This window comes from Canis lupus, chromosome 11 (assembly GCF_003254725.2).
Source record: "Canis lupus dingo isolate Sandy chromosome 11, ASM325472v2, whole genome shotgun sequence".
In the NCBI taxonomy this organism is placed as follows: Eukaryota; Metazoa; Chordata; class Mammalia; order Carnivora; family Canidae; genus Canis; species Canis lupus.
Window position 1 is genome coordinate 5207418 of NC_064253.1, and position 19884 is coordinate 5227301.

Consider the following 19884-nt stretch of genomic DNA (forward strand, 5'->3'; position numbering starts at 1 on the left):
AACTAAGATTAATGAGATATTGGTACACTTAACAACAACAGATTTTGGGAAACACAAATTATTGAGACACTACTACTATGTACCAGACACTGAGCTAGAAAATTTCTTACATACTACCCTAATTCTAACAAACCACTGAGATCCACCAGAACTAGGGACGTGATTTATCTGAGACCAGGATTAAATTCAGGGCAGTGAACAAACCCCTTAAAGTGGGAGGCTGTGGTTCAGAGTTCAGGCTTCACCATCAAATGAGCTATGTTCAAATCCGAGGTGGGCTGATTTAGCCACTTATAACCTAGGTAGGACCTTTGCTAAATCTTTTCTAAGTCCGCTTCCTTATCTGTAAAACATTACACCTCACAGTTACTGCAATACCTGCCCGCAAGCAAGACCTCAGGGAAATCAGTAAGGAATATCCTTACTGATATTTCCCTGATTTGACAGGAGTTAATGACGACCTCAGGATCTAAACACAATCACACTACAGGTCCTTTCTCTAGGTCATTGGGCACCTTCTGCCCCCGAGACAACCCTGTTCTTTCCCAAAACAAAATGCTACTTTAGAAATTAGAAGAATATCTATAGAATAGCAGCCATGTGTGAGAATTACTGCTCTTCATGATAATTATGTCTCAGGAGATAAGGTCTGCCTTGTGGTAATATGTACTCAAATATTTACTGAATTAACTAATAAAAGACCTGCAATACCTCATCAGCCCTCTTGGAGAACTCTCACTGGGATTTTCAGTTTTGTTGTAAATGATTATATATAGTCAGATACAATTAATTAAAATTATCTAATAATTACATTTATTAAAGCTTTATTATAGAAAAAATAAAAGGAAGATAAAAGTGGAGGACAGCATAGGATTGTCGATAAGACAACCTACTAAGGCTGAATAAGTTGAAGATCTTCTGCACAATAAAAAATGTATAGTTAGAAAACATCTAAAAAGCTATAAAAATAAGCTGATATTCTTTTCTAAGTGAAGTATTCTCAAATTTTTTTAGCTCAAGATCATGAAGTCCGAAGAACTCCAGTAATTTGCTTGAGATTTCAACCCTAGATAACCACTTAAAACTACTTAGGAACTCGGGACACCTGGGTGGCTCAGCGGTTGTGCCTCTCTGCCTTTGGCTCAGGGTATGATCCTGGAGTTCTTGGATGAGTCAGGCATTGGACTCCCTGCAGGGAGCCTGCTTCTCCCTCTTCCTATGTCTCTGCCTCTTTCCATGTGTCTCTCTTGAATAAATAAAATCTTAAAAAAAAAAAAAAGCTACTTAGGAACTCTGAGTTGCATGGTGGTGTTCTCCACAAGGGTGTTTCTCAAGCCCGTCTACACATTAGAATTAGCTTAAAAACAAACACCTAAAACACCACTAATAAAACAGAGAGGCCTGGGCCTTAGTCTATAAAACTGAAATTCTAGGTGGAAGGTGGGGTCTGGGTACCTGGTATTTAGGGTGGGGGAGGCAGGTGTGGGAAGCTTCCCAGGTGAGGGTAATGTACAGCAGGGCTTTAGAAGCACTGCTCTAGGGGTGCCTGGGTGGCTCAGTCAATTAAGTGTATAACTCTTGATCTTAGCCCAGTCCTGATCTCAGGGTGAGTTGAAATCCCATGTTGGGCTCCACTTGTGGGCATGGAGCTTGTTTCTTTTTTTTTTTTTTTTTAAAAAAAAGGCACTGCTTTAGAGCAGTGATGCCGGTAGGGACATTCTAAAGACATTTTTGGCTGTCACTAGAGGAGGGTGCCAATGGCAGCTAGCTGGTAAAGCCAAGGATGCTGCTAAATGTCCCACCTACAACACACAGGGCAGCGTCATTCAAAAAAATGCCAACAGTGCTGAGGTTAAGTAACCCTGTTCTAACGTCATACTGTTACCTACATGTTAAGTGTTATATGAATGATTGTTTTTCATTTTACTTGCTTCTTTTATTTATTTTTTAAATTTTTATTTATTTATGATAGTCAGAGAGAGAGAGAGAGAGAGAGAGGCAGAGACACAGGCAGAGGGAGAAGCAGGCTCCATGCACCGGGAGCCCGATATGGGATTCGATCCTGGGTCTCCAGGATCGTGCCCTGGGCCAAAGGCAGGTGCCAAACCGCTGCGCCACCCAGGGATCCCCATTTTACTTGCTTCTGAATATGGATGCAAATACCAGAAATCAAGTCAGTTGCTGGTAAACTACTTTAAAATCTTGCATACTTAATTATTAAAGGCTTCTGAGAGTCCAGGATTTTCAACTACTAGCAGGTAAGACTAAGGTTTATAGGATTAACACAGCTATAGAGAAAAGCTTATGGTCATAAAATAAGACACCCAGCAGCGGCTGGCAGACAGAACCAAGGAATCAATTTGCAGCAAATGTCTGGCCTCCCTCTAAGATAGGCTGGAAAAATATCCTTTCTCATCACAGCAGACTTCTCAAGCAGTCCTAAAATTCTGAGAGGGAGAGAATTACAGAAGTCATAAGAAAAACAAAGCAATTTTGGGCTGTGGGCCTCTGAGAGAAATAATGGAGGGTTTTACAGTGCTCCATTGAGTGGTACTTGGGGTATGGACTGCTGCCCACCCACCTTGGCGCAGGTGTCTAGAGGGGAAATCGTGTCAAGACACATGCCTAAAATCAAGCCAGTGAAGGTATTTCAATTTTGTTACTTTGGTGAGTATTCATTTGTTCTCTTCCTTTCTTCTCTTCCCTAGAATTGAACTCTGAAACTATAACCTGAGAAAGCAAAGTAAGCCAGCCACATCTTCCTGCCCCTTCTTCCACTCTGAACAATACATATGGAAAGTATATCTTACATGGATGAAGCAGTAAAGTTTGTCTCCTCTAAATCAACGTGCTGGGATCCCTGGGTGGCGCAGCGGTTTGGCGCCTGCCTTTGGCCCAGGGCGCAATCCTGGAGACCCGGGATCGAATCCCACATCGGGCTCCCGGTGCATGGAGCCTGCTTCTCCCTCTGCCTGTGTCTCTGCCTCTCTCTCTCTGTGACTATCATAAATAAATAAAAATTAAAAAATAAATAAATAAATAAATAAATCAACATGCTGCCCCACTGGATCAATTCACAGATGGTAGGCATCAACTAAATGATGTCACCAGAAGATCTCCAATTTTTCAGGCTTAAGAAATAGTCGCCCAAGCTCCCATGGATTAAATAGGGAAAAAAAGAAAGAAAAGAAAACCAGTCTGGGCAGTAGATAAAAGAACTAAGTAATAGCAATATGATTTCCTGTACTACTAAACGAGTAGTGTACTGTTAGGCTATGACAGGTAAGTAACCATTTGGAATATACTGGAAACACTAATTTATGGGCACTGACTAGATTCCCAAACTTTGGATTACCTGCTCTGCCTCTTTCTAGTACAGTCTATTTACTGGCATCCCCAAATGTAACTGCATTCCTGCCTAGCTCTCAGGTGGGGCTATAATTAAACCATATTGCAAAGAATTTTTAAATTATAAACAAGCATTTAGAAGTAGGGAATATTTAGAAATAGGAACACAGTTGCTGGATAAAATTGCTAACAGTCGAAATGATGAGAGAGCCTTAGAGGACAGGTGGAAATTAATCATGAAGTTAAAATACACAGCAAACAGAGGCCCCAATAAATACTCTGGAATGAATGACTGCAATGCTGCAAGAATGCTAGAATTATAAGCCTTACTCTTTATCTGTAATATTTTTAAATAGCTGGTTCAATGGTAAGTATTTTTAAGTACAGTCACACATCTTTGGAATTATTTTACACGCAAAATAATTTTTCAATAAGAAGTGTTTACTAAACATCTACTAGAGAGATGTCATGACAAAAACGAATAAAACAAGCCTCCAAACCTTAAGCAGGTTAAATTATGAGAGAAAATAAGTAGTTATATAAGTACTATTAATAGAAACCATTTTCAGGGTGCCTGGGTGGCTCAGTCAGTTAAGTGTATGACTCTTAATCTCAGGGTTGTGAGATCGAGCCCTGCCTCAGTTTGGTGTTGGGCATGGAGCTTAAGGTTCTATTCTCTCTCTCCTTCCTCCCTTCCACCTTTCCACCCCACCATGTCACACAACTAGTGCTCTTGCTATCAAAAAAAAAAAAAAAAAAATCATCTTTTTTTTCTCAACCTACTCCTTTTGCCTCTTGTTCTCTAGACCAGATGGCAGATCCAAACCTAGAATTCTGGAACTCCTCCTTCTTCCTATACCTCTTCATTCTATCCCTGCTTCCACTGCCCCAGCATACAGCTCTCAGACTCCTGCATACTACAACAGCTCCCTAACGGGTCTTCCTTGTTTAGTCTAGTTCCACTTACCAGAGCAACCAATCTCAAATTCAATGATGACTCTGAAATGCATATCTAACCAGAAAGATCCACTGCTGGGCAACTTTCCATCACTTATGTGATATCAAATTTAAGTTTCTTGATCTGGCACACAAAGCCCTCTGTGATCTGGCCCATGTCAGCCCTCCAGACTCAATTCCTACCACACTTGCCTTACATCTTGAACCACTATGAGACAAATGATTGCAGTTTCTCTGCTCAACACTCACTCGTCTACCTTTATTGTCTTGTCCATTTGCCTATAATCCATCCTCCACTCCTCCAAACCTAACACATTCTTTAATATTTAGTTCCAGGATTACTTCTTCCAAGAAGCCATCTCTGAGACATGTCTCTCTTCAGGTTGAGCTAAGGTTCTTCCATAATGTCTGTGGATACCACAATCATTGTGCAAACAAATTCAAGTGTGGTCAGGCAATCAGCACCATCAGCACCTCCTGGGAACCGGTTAGAACTTCAGGTTCTATGCAGACCCCTCCCAGATCTATGCAATGAGAATCTGCATTTAAACAAGATCCCCAGGTGATTTATATGCACATTTGAGTTGGGAGGAAACATTTTAAGAATGTTTGTACATCTGTCTCTCCTATCAGGCAAACAGTCTCAAACTTCAGTGTGCATGAATACCATCTGGAATGCTTGTCACAATGCACACTGGCAAGCCCAGAGTTTGAAGCAGAGCTGGGGAGGGGCCCAGGTACTTGCAGTCTTATAAAGCATGTGATGATGTCACTGATTTGGAGCCTCCTGCTATCATCATCACATCTTAAGAAATACACCGCTGGACTGCAATATATTTCAGATAAGGGAGGGAATGAAAGAGCAGAGTAGTTGCTACATGTTAATCAGGTGGACAGTTATGACACAGATTACACAGGGGAAAACGGAAGGACACATGAACAGAAAGACCAGGTAGATTGTGAGGTCTCAGAAAATAAAAACCAAATGTCTAAACCCTTCTTCGAGAGCAGCTGGATCTGTAAAAATAACATACATAGAAAATGGTCAGTATTATGTTCTTTGATTTAAAAAAACCTACTCTAACTCCCATTACCCAACTACAAATGGCAGTAACAACTCATGACCAAAAAGCTCATAGAAAAGAAATCTGTTAATGCACAAAGCTCACAAGCCAAGCTTTGATATTCACCTGAGGTAACTAAAAGCTGCCACTTTCCAGAAGTTAATATGAAAGGAAAGCTACAAGTGAAACAACAAAGACTTTGTTCTTTTCATAAACCCATAGTTATTAGAAAAATAAAAATTACTTAGTCCTATTTGTCAGACTAAAAGAAACAGGGGAATGAGGTAATTTTGCCAGGTGGGTGGGTCAGAAAATAAGTGTCTAAATATCTAGTTTGTTATCAGCCTTCCCCAGAGTCACCTGTGTCATATCTATCAGTAAGAAAAAAGGAACACCAAAATCACTGGTTTTGCACTGTATCCCTGTACCCAGACACACAGCAGGCCCTCAAATAAATATCTGAAAGATTAAACAGCAATACCAGATGAAGAACTGTGACTTAGCAAACACATTGTTTCATCTGAAAACTCTGGTATCAGTGGAAATTTTGTGATATGTCACCTTTCCTTAAAAGCTCAGAGCTCCTTCACAAGCATCTTAAAGTCAATTAGAGATCACATACACCATGAAAGGACTTAATGCTAAAGACTGAATCAGAAAAGAGAAAAACTGACAAACTTTAAAAAATTACTACAAAAACTGCTATGTGCACATTAGCTTAAACGTGGTTATTAAGTGTGCCCTAAGAAAATGAGAAATGATAAATATTCAAGTGATAAACATTAGGCATTACAAAGGAAATAATATTTAACGCACCATGACATAATACACTCTCTTATAATGCCTGTTGTAGATTCTAAGATTACACTAAGGTTATTAAATCAGTTTTCAATCAATTTTTGCAGTTTTATTTGTTATGAGCATCATCAGTTTACCAACATACATTAGTATATATGGTTTTGTCCATGCTGAAATTTTAAACAGAACAAACACTGGCATTTTGAAAATGCAACCACAGACCTAAAATGATACCTATGAGCAAAGTTCAACTGTTTAACAAGCACAATAGGATGGAAGATTTTTTTTTTTTATCCAAATGCTTTGAATTCACATAAAGTTAATCCCCATAAAATATGTGATTTATTAGTATCATTTGTTTCATCACATATCATTCCAATCAATAGAGTGAGTTTTGGAAACCTTAATTTAGCTCTAGAGAGATGCTCTGCTAGTCAATCAACACCTATGGGTACAGAAAGGAATATAAAATGATGCTTCACTCTTTCTTTAGCAATAATATGTTCATTGTTCAGGGCTCAGCTCACATTATTCGACAAATATTTACTTCATGCCTCTTATATACGAGATAATATATTCAATGCCCTATAAACTTTCTGGGATAATGGAAATGTTAAAGCAGAAACAAAAGCTACTGGCCAACGAGGTGATGGAGCCCTCCAAATGCAGTGGCTACTGCAATTGGAAAGAACTGAATTTTTAATGTGATTTAATTTTAATTAATCCAAATTTAAACAGCCAAATGTGGTTCGTGACTACATTGGACCGGGCACCTCTAGTATCATACAGGTAAACTAGAAAAAAGATACCTTGTGAAGTTTACAATCCAGCGTGAAAGAAAAATAGTAAGCAAATAAACCAACAAATATGTAATTTTAGGTGGTGATTGGAAGGGGTGGATCTCTTTTGGGAAGGCGTCTCTAAAGACATCTGGGCTGGGAATCTGCTCTCACACATGCTCCCAATAACCCTGGGCGAACACACCGCACAGAACAGCTGTCTTGTGCGGCTGTACTCCAGCACCCAGCATCATACATTTCAAGGCCACTACACTAGGCAGAAGTCAACTATCAAACCTCCAAGTCTGACCCAGCCCTGCAACGTCTGAAACACACCAGAGAATCAGAGTCCAGAAAACACGGAGAGATTAGAGCAAAACCAATCTGCTCTTACCCAGTCCCATGCAGCCTGGGAGCCCCACTTCAAAACACAGCAATGCAGAGCGAGGACCGCCTCCTCCTTCTTCTCATCTCCAGACTTTTACTCTGAATGACTAATTCACAGTTTTTTTAGCCGCAGCCAAATCACACTCCTCAGCCAACTCCAAACTCCCAAGGCTACGGCAAATACACTTTTAACAGGATGCTCCACGAACGCTGCACCTCTTCCGCCAACCTTCTCCTACCCCGAGAGTCACAATTCCTGGAAAGTTAATTTCTACAAACCTTACAGGGTCTGCGCCGCTCCTATACATCGAACACCATCCAGATATTCAATCAAGAGTTAATCAGGTGTCGGAGGAAAGGGTAGCATGGGAGACTATACACCTAAACTGCGAAGACGAAATGACTGGTCTTTCTCCTGCTACACTCGGAAGTCGGTGAGGCCAAGTGATTCGCAGCCTCGCAGAGGGAGTAAAAAGGAAGCTCAGAGTTGACAGGGAAAACGGTCGGGAAGAGAGAAAGGCGGAAACTGGAGGTTCCCACGCCCTCGCCCTGCCGCTGCCCCAACCCTCCCGCCGTAGCTCGGGGGCGGGAGGGTGACCGCCGAGCCGCCCGAGCGGAGAGGCCCCGGGCAGCGCCGGGTGGGCGGCGGCGCAGGCCCCACAGAAGGCGGGTCAGCCGGCAGGCTCCGCGGTGCCTTTCTGCTGGGGCCGGGGCCCGGAGCCGCCAGTTACCTGCTGGTCTCGAGCGAGGAATAGCGCTCGGGCAAGACCTGGAGGCAGCGCTGGAAGAACCGCACGTGCCGGTCCCGCAGGAAATCCAGCCGCTCTCCCTCGCCGCTCCCCGCCGGCCGCTCATCCTCCGGGGCCGCCATGCTGCTGCGGAAGCGACGTCCGCCGCGACCCGGAAGCAGTTGGCGCGCGGCGGGAAGGAAGCCCGAGGGGCAACCCGGGGCTGGCGCGGGGGGATGGGCGGCGCGCCGGGCGCAGGGAGCCTGCGGTTGATGCCGCTCGGCGTTGGCAGACTTACGCTGCGCTTTAGGCCTCGGATTTCTCTCTGGACCCCACCTTTTCCGTTCTGAGCTCCACAGGCCTGGAGACCCCTCTCACGCCTTGTAAAATGCGGCCCACAAATCCACAAATCCTTGCAGAACTCTTATCCTCATTCGATATTTGTGGAAGTGCAAGATGAAAAGCTCCTAGATCGCTTAAAACCATCAGGGGCTTAAAGGATGGTACATATGAAAACGGATGGATCAGAGTAAATCGCTTTTTGGAAGGCCACAGTTTTAAAGCTGAATGGATAGGCAAGCTAGGCCTGCAAATAGAGCTGTGGAGATAAATGTTCGTTAAATAATTATTGACACTTCCTAAGTTCAGAGACATTCCTGGTCCTCTCTAGGATACCAGCAATCACTTAAAAAAATATATACATATATATACACACACACCCAAATATAACATACACTTATAACCTATTCATATGTGACTGCATCATTTTCTTTTTCAAGTCCTCATGCTTGAGTCAATGCATCCATCTAGCATCATTGTTGAACCAATTTACCATACATAGCAACCAACCTAAAATGTTCTCCAACTACCTGTATATTAAAAAAATGAACATGCTTCTAGCTTTTTTTTTTTTTTAAAGAGAGATTGATTTGCTTCAGCAGTATGTTATCATTCCCTTTAAAAGTTCATGAGGGATCCCTGGGTGGCGCAGCGGTTTGGCGCCTGCCTTTGGCCCAGGGCGCGATCCTGGAGACCCGGGATCGAATCCCACGTCGGGCTCCCGGTGCATGGAGCCTGCTTCTCCCTCTGCCTGTGTCTCTGCCTCATTCTCTCTCTCTGACTATCACAAATAAATAAAAATTAAAAAAAATAATAAAAAAATAAAAGTTCATGAGGCAGCCTTTGGGGAGGGGGGGATCATTTTGAGCCAAATATCAAGTCAAAACCTATGTTCTTTATAGTCAGCTAAGCTGAGTTTGAGTATAGTTTTATTATTAGCTTTCTTAGAAAATCTATTTAAAATACATACTGTGTGGACTAGAGTTATCCAAAGTGCCTAATTTTAGGTTCTAGTAACTACTAATTCACAAGTACTCCTGTTACGTCTTTTTTTTTTTTTAATTTTTATTTATTTATGATAGTCACAGAGAGAGAGAGAGAGGCAGAGACACAGGCAGAGGGAGAAGCAGGCTCCATGCACCGGGAGCCCGACGTGGGATTCGATCCCGGGTCTCTAGGACCGCGCCCTGGGCCAAAGGCAGGCGCCAAACCGCTGCGCCACCCAGGGATCCCCTCCTGTTACGTCTTTAACAAATACAGCATCACCAAAGGGCTGGATACAATTGGAGGGCATTTTTGGTGCTTCCTTACAAATAGGGAGGCCACATTCCTTGCTTTTCAGATATGTCCAGTCTAGAGGAGTGCTCATTCTGTTATTACAGTTACATACACCACCAAATGTCTGAGGATGCTCAAAATGAGTCATATCACACACATTTAATTTACTAGAATGAATAATGCAGTCTATATGTGCTCAGAAAGAAAATCCTATTCAACGGGCCTTAAAGGAAACCCAGATATTTCATATGATTCTCAGCTCAAGAACCAGTAGCCTGATCCAAATTCTATGGTGGACTCACTGCCTCTAGGTGCATATACATACATATATATATATATATTTTTTTTTTTTCTTCTCCATGGATGATTTTGACCACATTTAGATTGTTGACATATGCATGACAGAACCTAACCCCCACATAAAATGCCGCTCTACATCATTAGGTAAGAAGTGTAAATAGCTCGATTTTTCAAAGTACATGAATAATAGAATATCTATAAAACTGAACATTTAGCCATTAAACAATAATGTTTGAATTCTATAAAAATATAGGAAAGTATGTATAACGTAATGTTAGGTAATTAGTATGGTAAATAAAATGTACTCTATGACTGTAACTATTTTAAAATATGTAGGTATTTTTTGAAAAAAGTTACCCTGGAGTGATGGAATTATGAGTGTTTTATTAACATTTTCCCTTTAGAGTTTTTCCTAAATTTCTTACCCATATCCTTTATAAGAAATGTTTATTTATCTTGTCTATGAGCCTGTAACTGAAGGTACTCTTAATTATGCTATTTCTACATCCTTTCTTTAGAGGATCCATATGATAAATCCCTCATTTATTTTGGATTCAGTTTGAAGGACTGGTTTTGTGAATAAGAATTCCATACTTTTATTAAAAAACAAACCAAAAAACAGGTAAAAAGCCATAAAATCATACTACCCAGTATGCTTCCTTAGATGCAGGAAATGGAAAGCTGCTTTTGTGCACAACAAAAAGCAACATGTTCAAAAGCTGTATGTAAGGAAACTTTCTTTTGTGTATCTTCTCATAGTTCCATTCTGTTTTTAAAATCTGTTGTCCAATATTTTATTTCTAAGCTGCCTCCAATCATTTGAAAAGGTTATAGAGAACAAGGACTACAAACAAAACAAGCATTCCTGAGTAAGGGTGTTTTATGTCATTTCTCTCATTTTGCACCAATAATAGTGTAATTAGAATTCAGTTTCTGGAACACCTGGGTGGCTCACTGGCTGAGCATCTGCCTTTGGCTCAGAGCGTGATCCTGGAGTCCCAGGATCGAGTCCCACATCAGGCTCCCTGCAGGGAGCCTGCTTCTCCCTCTGCCTCTTTCTTTCTGTCTCTCATGAATAAATAAATAAAATCTTAAAAAAAAAATCTGTTTCCAAAATTTGGAAGCCATCTACTTTGACTATATTAACTATAAAATAAGTAAAGGTTACTACTATTAATAAATTTCTGAATCATTTGACCTAGATGTATCAAGTTATAATTAAAGATACTCCAAGATACGTCATTTGCAAATATTTTCTCCCATTCTGTAGGTTGTCTTTGAGTTTTGTTGATGGTATCTTTTGCTGTGCAAAAGCTTCTTATCTTGATGAAGTCCCAATAATTCATTTTTGCTTTTGTTTCTCCTGCCTTCATGGATGAATCTTTCAAGAAGTTACTGTGGCCAAGTTCAAAAAGGGTGTTGCCTGTGTTCTCCTCTAGGATTTTGATGGAATCTTGTCTCACATTAAGGTCTTTCATCCATTTTGAGTTTATCTTTGTGTATGGTGAAAGAGAGTGGTCTAGTTTCATTCTTCTGCATGTGGATGTCCAATTTTCCCAGCACCATTTATTGAAGAGACTCTCTTTTTTCCAGTGGATAGTCTTTCCTCCTTTGTCAAATATTAGTTGACCATAAAGTTGAGGGTCCACTTCTGGATTCTCTATTCTGTTCCATTGATCTATGTGTCTGTTTTTGTGCCAGTACCACACTGTCTTGACGACCACAGCTTTGTAGTACAACCTGAAATCCAGCATTGTGATGCCCCCAGCTATGGTTTTCTTTTTTAAAATTCCCCTGGCTATTCGGGGTCTTTTCTGATTCCACACAAATCTTAAAATAATTTGTTCCAACTCTCTGAAGAAAGTCCATGGTATTTTGATAGGGATTGCATTAAACGTGTAAATTGCCCTGGCTAACATTGACATTTTCACAATATTAATTCTTCCAATCCATGAGCATGGAATATTTTTCCATCTCTTTGTGTCTTCCTCAATTTCTCTCAGAAGTGTTCTATAGTTTTTGCAAATGACGTATCAGATAAAGGGCTAGTTTCCAAGATCTATAAAGAACTTATTAAACTCAACAGCAAAGAAACAAACAATCCAATCATGAAATGGGCAAAAGACATGAACAGAAATCTCAGAGAGGAAGACATAGACATGGCCAACAAGCACATGAAGAAATGCTCCGCATCACTGGCCATCAGGGAAATATAAATCAAAACCACAATGAGATACCACCTCACACCAGTGAGAATGGGGAAAATTAACAAAGCAGGAAACCACAAATGTTGGAGAGGATGTGGAGAAAGGGGAACCCTCTTGCACTGTTGGTGGGAATGTGAACTGGTGCAGCCACTCTGGAAAACTGTGTGGAGGTTCCTCAGAGAGTTAAAAATAGACCTGCCCTACGACCCAGCAATTGCACTGCTGGGGATTTCCCCAAAGATACACATGCAATGAAATGCCAGGACACCTGCACCCCGATGTTTATAGCAGCAATGTCCACAATAGCCAAACTGTGGAAGGAGCCTCGGTGTCCATCGAAAGATGATTGGATAAAGAAGATGTGGTTTATGTATACAATGGAATATTACTCAGCCATTAGGAACGACAAATACCCACCATTTGCTTCGATGTGGATGGAACTGGAGGGTATTATGCTGAGTGAAATGTCAATCGGAGAAGGACAAACATATGGTCTCATTCATTTGGGAAATATAAAAAATAGTGAAAGGGAATAAAGGGGAAAGGAGAAAAAATGTGTGGGAAATATCAGAAATGGAGACAGAACATGAGAGACTCCTAACTCTGGGCAATGAACTAGGGGTGGTGGAAGGGGAGGTGGGCGGGGGTGGGGGTGACTGGGTGATGGGCACTGAGGTGGGCACTTGACGGGATGAGCACTGGGTGTTATTCTATATGTTGGCAAACTGAACACCAATAAAAAATAAATTTATATATAAAAAAAGATACTCCAAGATAAAAGTTAAAAGAAACAAGTTTCCTATATTTATTATGTACGTAGTACCTTTCCTACAAGATGGGGACTGATTAAATATAGGGACTAAGATTTTATAATAGGAAAAGTTGAGTCATATTAAGTTGTGTTTTCATGTACAAAAGTTTGGGAGTTTTAAAATTAATTCTTTTGACCAAATATTTTAAGCCAAACAGAAGCAGTAAAGAAAACTGCATCAGCCAGGAAGATGTGAAAGACACAAAGATTTTATAAATGTGTCAAGTCCAGAAAGGCTGGAGGGAAATTTGGAATAGCTAAAGAAAATAAAAAAATATTGATAATACAAATAATAGGGTATAGATGAGGTAAGGCATATTTTTAAAATAAATATTCTCTAAAACAAAGCATGCTTCCAACAAATACAAAATATTTATTACACAAAAAATGTAGCAACTGACAAACTACCAATTTGTTAAGCTTAGAAAAATACTACCTTATTCCCCCACCCCCACCCCACCCCTGCCAACAGGAAAACCTTCATATTTTTGTTACTTGGGCTAATTCACCTCCAGGTTATAAATGTTACAAAATTTTTGTTTAAAAAAAATGTTACTCTATGATTGTCCCAATTTATTTTGCCACGCCATGACAAAAACAAAATATCTTTGCAGTGTTCTGAGAATTTAAATGAAATAACGTTTGTAGCATCAACTTATTTAAAAGACTTTTACATCAATAATAGGCCAACAGACACATTAAATACCCTCTGAGTAGAAACAGGAAATACGACAGTGCCACACGTAACTCACTGCCTGTTGATTCGCATACAACACAGTTATCAATCTGAATAGGGCTAGTACAATTTAAGAACATGGTTAGTGACTCTCCCACTATGAATATGCGGACATTCTCATCAACTGAATACCAACTTCATTATCTCATATTCTTTTCTGAAGTCCTTGTCTCCAGGTTGGAATAGCCCTAGGAAAAAGAAGAAGAGCAATTATAAATACAAAGGAAAATTTTTAAAAATCCTAATTAATTAAAATTCTATGGTGGGCTCACTGAGAGAGATTACAATATGCCTCCTGGGTAAGTAAAAGGCTTTTCATGGGTGATTTTGACCACACAGACTGTTGAGAAATGCATGACAGAGTCCAGCATGTGAAATGCCACTCTATATTACTGGGTAAGTAAGAATAAATAGCTCAAGTTTTCAAAGTCTAGGAATGCTAGAACATCTATATAAATGAACATTATTTAGCAATTTTTATCAACTTTCTATTGTAAAATACTGCATATATATAGAAACTGTACAAAATATAAACATGTAGTTATATTTAATAATTGTTATAAAGTGGACATCCACTCTAACTCCTTTTTACCTGTGTGGGATATGCAGAAGTGGCCCAGAGCTGGTGGATCCTGTCTTTTTGGCCCTTTCCTCCCAACCTTTGGTAGGTCTGTAAAGCCTAGAGGGATCTCTACTAATGTTGTTTTCAACCTGTAATCAGAAAGAAAATGAACTATCAATTTTGACTAGTGAGTGAGATCCTTAGTAACAAGAGCAAGCAGTTATAAGAAACATCCTTGATATTAGCTAAACAGAAATAAAACTGTTAATAACCTTTTCAGTAAACTTCTCATTGTGCTCCTAGAGCTGACACAAAACCTGGACTCCATCAATCTATTAACAAACTGTTAATTTAATTTCATTTTTTTCTAGTCCAATTATTTTGTTCTGTTTCCACTGTGGTTCTATTTTTCTCTGTTTCTATTCTGAGGGAAGTGTAATGCGGCCAAGTACGATGGTGGGATAGCCAGACAATGGACTTAAGATAAATAACCACCAGAAGTTCTTTGCTCCCATGAAAGGCACCAACATCTGAAGTCCATGCACTACCAGGGATACTGAGCAGTGCTCCTAAGCTGCCGGACGTCTGACACAGAGGTACATAAAGAGAAAATGAAAAACAGAAGGGAGTGTAGGAAGAGAAAACTCAGGGTAAAAGAGAATAAGGTGCTGAGGAGGTGAAACAAGAGAATTCCAATGACAGTTGCTTAAGTTGCACGAAGGTGGGCTTCGCGGTATGTGAATGGGCAAGTACGAGACTTGGGGGAAATGACACCAAAATACAGCGCGGGATGGATGGAAAGTGGGTTTTATGCTTGTCTCCTTACAGATCAAGGGTCTAGGATAGTACCAATAAAAATAAATGAATCTCAGCACGCAGTACCTTTTCTTTCAATTTTGCCAGTTTTCTTTGTTTTTCTGCCTTTTCATCTTCCTTTAACTGTCGATCCAGAATTTTCAATTTGAGTTTATGTAAATCCTAGGAAATACACCAACAAAAGAAGGGCAATATTAAGAAAATAAAATTAGTTGGAATTTGATTTAAAGGTTGATTGCTTGTAGGTAAAATTAAATTACCCTAAGTATCACTACTCCTCCAATAATTAACTTTTTTGCAACAAAAGCTAAGAGCTGTATTTTTCCTGAATATAAATGTAAGACATGCACTTTTTTTTAGCTATCTTGTTTTATTCTATGGTTTAATCTAAAATTCCTTTTAATAGTTGACCTAAGCCCATTTTCACTTACTGATATAGATATGTCTGGTTTTAGATCTCTTGAATTTTTTTCATTTTACAGGATTTCTTTATTTTCCCTATGGTCTTTTATTGTGTGGCCTGCTCACCTTTTTTGGGTGGGGGGTGGGGAGAATGCATGTGATCTTTTGTTATTTAGGAATATTTTTACATATGGACTAAGAGATATCCTATTATTGCGTTTTTGTCTATTATTTTTCTTTGTATTTCCTTTACTTTTTGCTTTATGAAAAGTTGCGACTATGTCTTTTGGATGCATAGAAGAATTCCTAATGATTATATTCCTAACAGTTGTATCTCATGCTAACTTTTTCATTCTGAAGTATCCTTCCTGGGGCGCCTGGGTAGTGGAGTTGGTTAAGCATCTGACTCTTGCTTTCAGCTCAGGGGGTGATTTCAGGGTGGGATCAAGCTCCCCCACCCCAGCTCAAGCTTGGCTCCACACTCAGCAGGGAGCCTGCTTGAGATCCTCTCCCTCTGCTCCACCACCCCTGCTCCTCTGCCTCTTGAATGTGCTCGAGCTCTCTAATAAATAAATAAATCTTCAAAAAATAAAGAAAGAGTCCTTCCTGGTCTTTTAAAATATTTTTTGGACTGAATTCCACTTCACTGGTAAAATCGTAAACTCTTTCTTTGATTAGCATTTTTCTTCTGCATGTTTTTTTTAAAATCCCTGATCATCCCCACCCCTCAGCAGTAACCTGGATGCCCTTAAATATATCCCAGGTTTCTCCACAGTAGCAGACCCTAGGGTACAAGGATGGACAAAAAGGACAAAAACCTCTGCTCTCATGGAACTTTCATGATGATGGGGGGGATATGGACAGTGAACCAGTAAGCAAATCACCTACGGTGTAGGACCAACTGGTCTGGCAAAGACCAGACCTGTGCAGTTGGGCCCACAGCTCCCTGTCCAGCCTCATCCCCAGCTGCTTCCCATCTCCTGTGTGCACAGTGCCCTGAGACTACTGCAGTTCTCCCGGGTTCCCGGCCAAGCCACATGGCCACTTCTGCTGTTCCCTCTGCCAGGAAGGATCCCTCCATTCTTCTCCTCCAAGGGTCAATGCCAGCATCACCTCCTGTCTGACACTCGCCACTATGGGGGAAGCTGCCCGGGCTGCCTGTCCATCTCCCGAAGTACCGGGCCCCACCCACCTCCATCACCGCGTTCTCCTGACGTCTCCCACTTGAACACCTGTCTCTCCCTCGAGACTACAATCTACTGGAAATCAGGGAACAGCCTTTCCTGTTCCAACTGGACGAACGCTGGGTACAGCCTGACAGGCTTCGAGAAGCCCTGGGTTCTGCTGTGTGCAGCCCTGAAAGCATGTCCCGGGAACTGTATTGACTCACTCTTTCTTGAAACCTGGAGATCTCCTCGGCAGCGGCTTTCCTTTTTTCTGCCTTTTCTGTCTTTTCTCTCATCTCCTTTTCAAGTCTCAGAAATTCTTCCTGTTCTTTTTTCTGCTGCGCGTAACTCTCCAGCAGTAATTTTAGCTTAAACTGGCGTCGGCGCTCTTTCTGCTGCTTCTTCTCTTTCTCCTCTTCTTCCTTCACCTGGGAGGCACGTCTCATTGACCTTTCCAGACTTTTCTGTTTCTTCCACGCTTCCACGGCCAGTTTCTGCTTCTTTCTTTGTTCCTCTTTGTGTTTTTGATTATCTTCTTTTTTATTATGAAAGAGTAGAGATAGGTTCTCTGCTTTTTCCTTTAACTTGAAAATTTCCTCCTTCTTTTGCTGCTTTTTGGTTTTCCAGTTCTGAATAGACTATATGATTAAACAAATAAAAAGGACAGCAAGAGAAAAATATTTTTAATAACCAGGAGCACTTGAAAATGCAACCTCATATCCATCTTCCCAAAAAGAATATTGTTGGCAGAATGCTGGTTGCTGGAGTTTTAAAGCTTTTTTCCCCCTAAACAAATGCAGGTTTTTTTCTACTTCATTTTTTTAAAATAAATTTATCTTTTAAACCCTGAGTAGTGGCTTATTCTTTTGGCCTTCCTCTTCTTCTCTGAATCCCTAGGTTCACAAGGACTGCACCTCATCAAGTAGCCTCCTCTCCTTTACCTCCTTCCTTTGCATTCATGGGGAACATCTCTTCTTCTGATCATCCCACTCAGCTTCCAAATTCTCTGTCTAAGCTTGGAATACTTTGAGTGACTTTCCTTTGGTCAAAAATCAGAAGAGGAATTAAAAGTGGGCTGATGGAGAGCATGGGGTCTGAAGCCAGGCCATCTGAGACCGAATACTGGTTCTGCATTTTAGTAGGTGTGAACTTGGATGAGTCACTAAACTTCTCTGTCCTCATTTTGCACATCTGTAAAAGTGGTGGGTAGTACCTCTCAAACAGGGCTGTTGTGAAGGGTCAGTGAGTCAGTGCCTGGCACATAATGATTCACAAGTGTGAAAAAAAAGTAAAATTGCTATATTGCATATGGGTATATAAATATTATTTAAAATTCTAGCAGTCTGCTAGCAGCCATTAAGGATATATCTACTGAATTACTTCCCCCACTAGTCAGGAAACAGTTTCTTCACCCTTTCTCATGCTGTATCATACATTCATTAGATAAATCCCTATGATAAGGGTACTATATGCAAGGCAATGTGGTAGGAGCCACAGATAATTAAAACAATACCAAGTGCCATCTAGTACAGATTCTCTCAAAGCACAGGTCCACAAAAATATCAGGAATTCACACCAGAATGTACATTAATGCCCTGGTTCCTTCCAAGAGAAAGTTTTCTACAGGGAAAAAAAAAAAGTGAACTGACTAAACAGTGAGCTTACTGAGTATCTGATTCTGGTGCAGTCAATTTATCCTCCTGGAAACCAGTAATAGTTAACAAACTAACATCTAGTCCATGGACCAGGTTTGAGTAGCACTGTTCTAGGTGAGATAAGATATGTGCATAAACACCAGCATAGAGAATGCGCCCTCGCACATCATAAAAGAGGTATAAACAAGGGGCGCCTGGGTGGCTCAACTGGTTAAGCATCTGACTCTTGATTTCAGCTCAGGCTATGATCTTAGGGTCCTGGGATCGAGTCCCAGGTCAGGTTCAGCGCTCACTGGGGAGCCTGCTTGAAATCCTCTCTTTCCCTCTCCCTCCCACCATCCACTGCTCATGCTCTCTCTCCCTCTCTCTCAAAAAAAAAAAAAAAAAGGTATATATGAAGAATCTAAATTATGAGAGGACTTCCTGTGTCTGATGGGCAAGCAGGAAGTAGCATCTGATCTGGTCAGATTGTGATGGGCTGGCAGTGGAAGGGGAAAGAAAGATGGAGGCTCCAGAAACAGAAACAAGCAAGGGTCCTCAGGCCAGAAAGTTCAAGGCATGTCTGAAAATCAGTATCTTCATTTGGGCAAAATACAGGACATGTTAAGGGAAGTGGGAAGTAAGCATGGAGAATTTCCTACTCAGCTTTTTTTTTTTTTAAGTTTTATTTAAGTAATCTCTACAGCAACATGGGGCTCGAACTCCCAACCCCAAGATGCAGTCACCTGCTCCACCCACCGAGCCCATTGATCACCCCTCCTACTCATCGTCTTAAACTCAGAAGAGTTAAAGCTACAGTCCTGATCCTTTCCCCCAAACCTCCCTCTTCTCCTCCAACATGTCGTATCACAATAAATGGCCCCTCATCGTGCACACCCCACCCACCTCACCCTTATATTCGATAAGTCATCACACACTAGGAAATAGAGTGAGAAGAGGGAGCCAGAATCCAGTTTTATGTTTATTACCAGAATACCGTGTCTGGTCCTCTTCCCTAGAGAGGTGGCTCTCAAACTTTAACTTGTGATGGAATAACCTAACGGCCTTGTGAAAACACAGATTGCTCCCCCCACACCCAGGGTTCAGATTCAGTCTGTGGTTGGGGGGGGTCTGGTAAGTTTTAACAAGTCCCCAGGTAATGCTGACTCTGCTGGTCCAGGGACCCCATGTTTTCAGTATCCTGGAAAAAAAGCCCAAATAAATTCTTAATAGCTCATATTTTGGCTTTTTAAAAATGACTTGTTTCAGGGTGCCTGCGTGGCTCAGTCAGTTGAGCATCTGACTCTTGATTTTGGATCAGGTCATGTCTCAGGGTCATGAGATTAAGCCCCATATCCGGCTCTGCACTAGGTGTGGAGTCTGCTTAAGATTCTTTCTTTCCCTCTCCCTCCGGCCCTCCTTCCCTCTCCCTTCCATGAGCCTGTGTGCTCTCTCACTAAAAAAAAAAAAAAAAAAAATTACTTGTTTTAAAAAATTTTCTTTATGTCCCAAATGTCAATTTTCCTGCATTCAACTTATTTTTAAGGGAAAAAACAACAAATGAACCCTAGT

General features: G+C 40.9%; 2 protein-coding genes across 5 annotated transcripts in view; both read right to left on the bottom strand.

The window, feature by feature from the left end:
- Nucleotides 1–8230, bottom strand: part of PGGT1B (protein geranylgeranyltransferase type I subunit beta) — a 53251-nt gene extending 45021 nt beyond the window's left edge. Inside the window, exon 1 of one of the 2 annotated variants that reach the window (XM_025446662.3) lies at nucleotides 8065–8230. In XM_025446662.3, the coding sequence (XP_025302447.1) occupies nucleotides 8065–8204 (140 nt within the window). In that variant the 5' untranslated portion in view covers nucleotides 8205–8230. Of the gene's footprint in view, nucleotides 1–7612; nucleotides 7922–8064 lie in introns of those variants that run through there. The other variant, XM_025446663.3, reaches the window with a different exon arrangement.
- Nucleotides 8231–12956: 4726 nt separating this feature from the next.
- CCDC112 (coiled-coil domain containing 112) overlaps nucleotides 12957–19884 on the bottom strand; it is a 45212-nt gene continuing 38284 nt past the window's right edge. For 2 of the 3 annotated variants that reach the window (XM_049115965.1, XM_025446702.3), the window contains exons 7-10: nucleotides 16903–17316; nucleotides 15177–15272; nucleotides 14325–14443; nucleotides 12957–13920 (exon numbers count right to left, since the gene is read on the bottom strand). In XM_049115965.1, the coding sequence (XP_048971922.1) occupies nucleotides 13878–13920; nucleotides 14325–14443; nucleotides 15177–15272; nucleotides 16903–17316 (672 nt within the window). In that variant the 3' untranslated portion in view covers nucleotides 12957–13877. The remainder of the gene's footprint in view (nucleotides 13921–14324; nucleotides 14444–15176; nucleotides 15273–16902; nucleotides 17317–19884) is intronic. The other variant, XM_035697000.2, reaches the window with a different exon arrangement.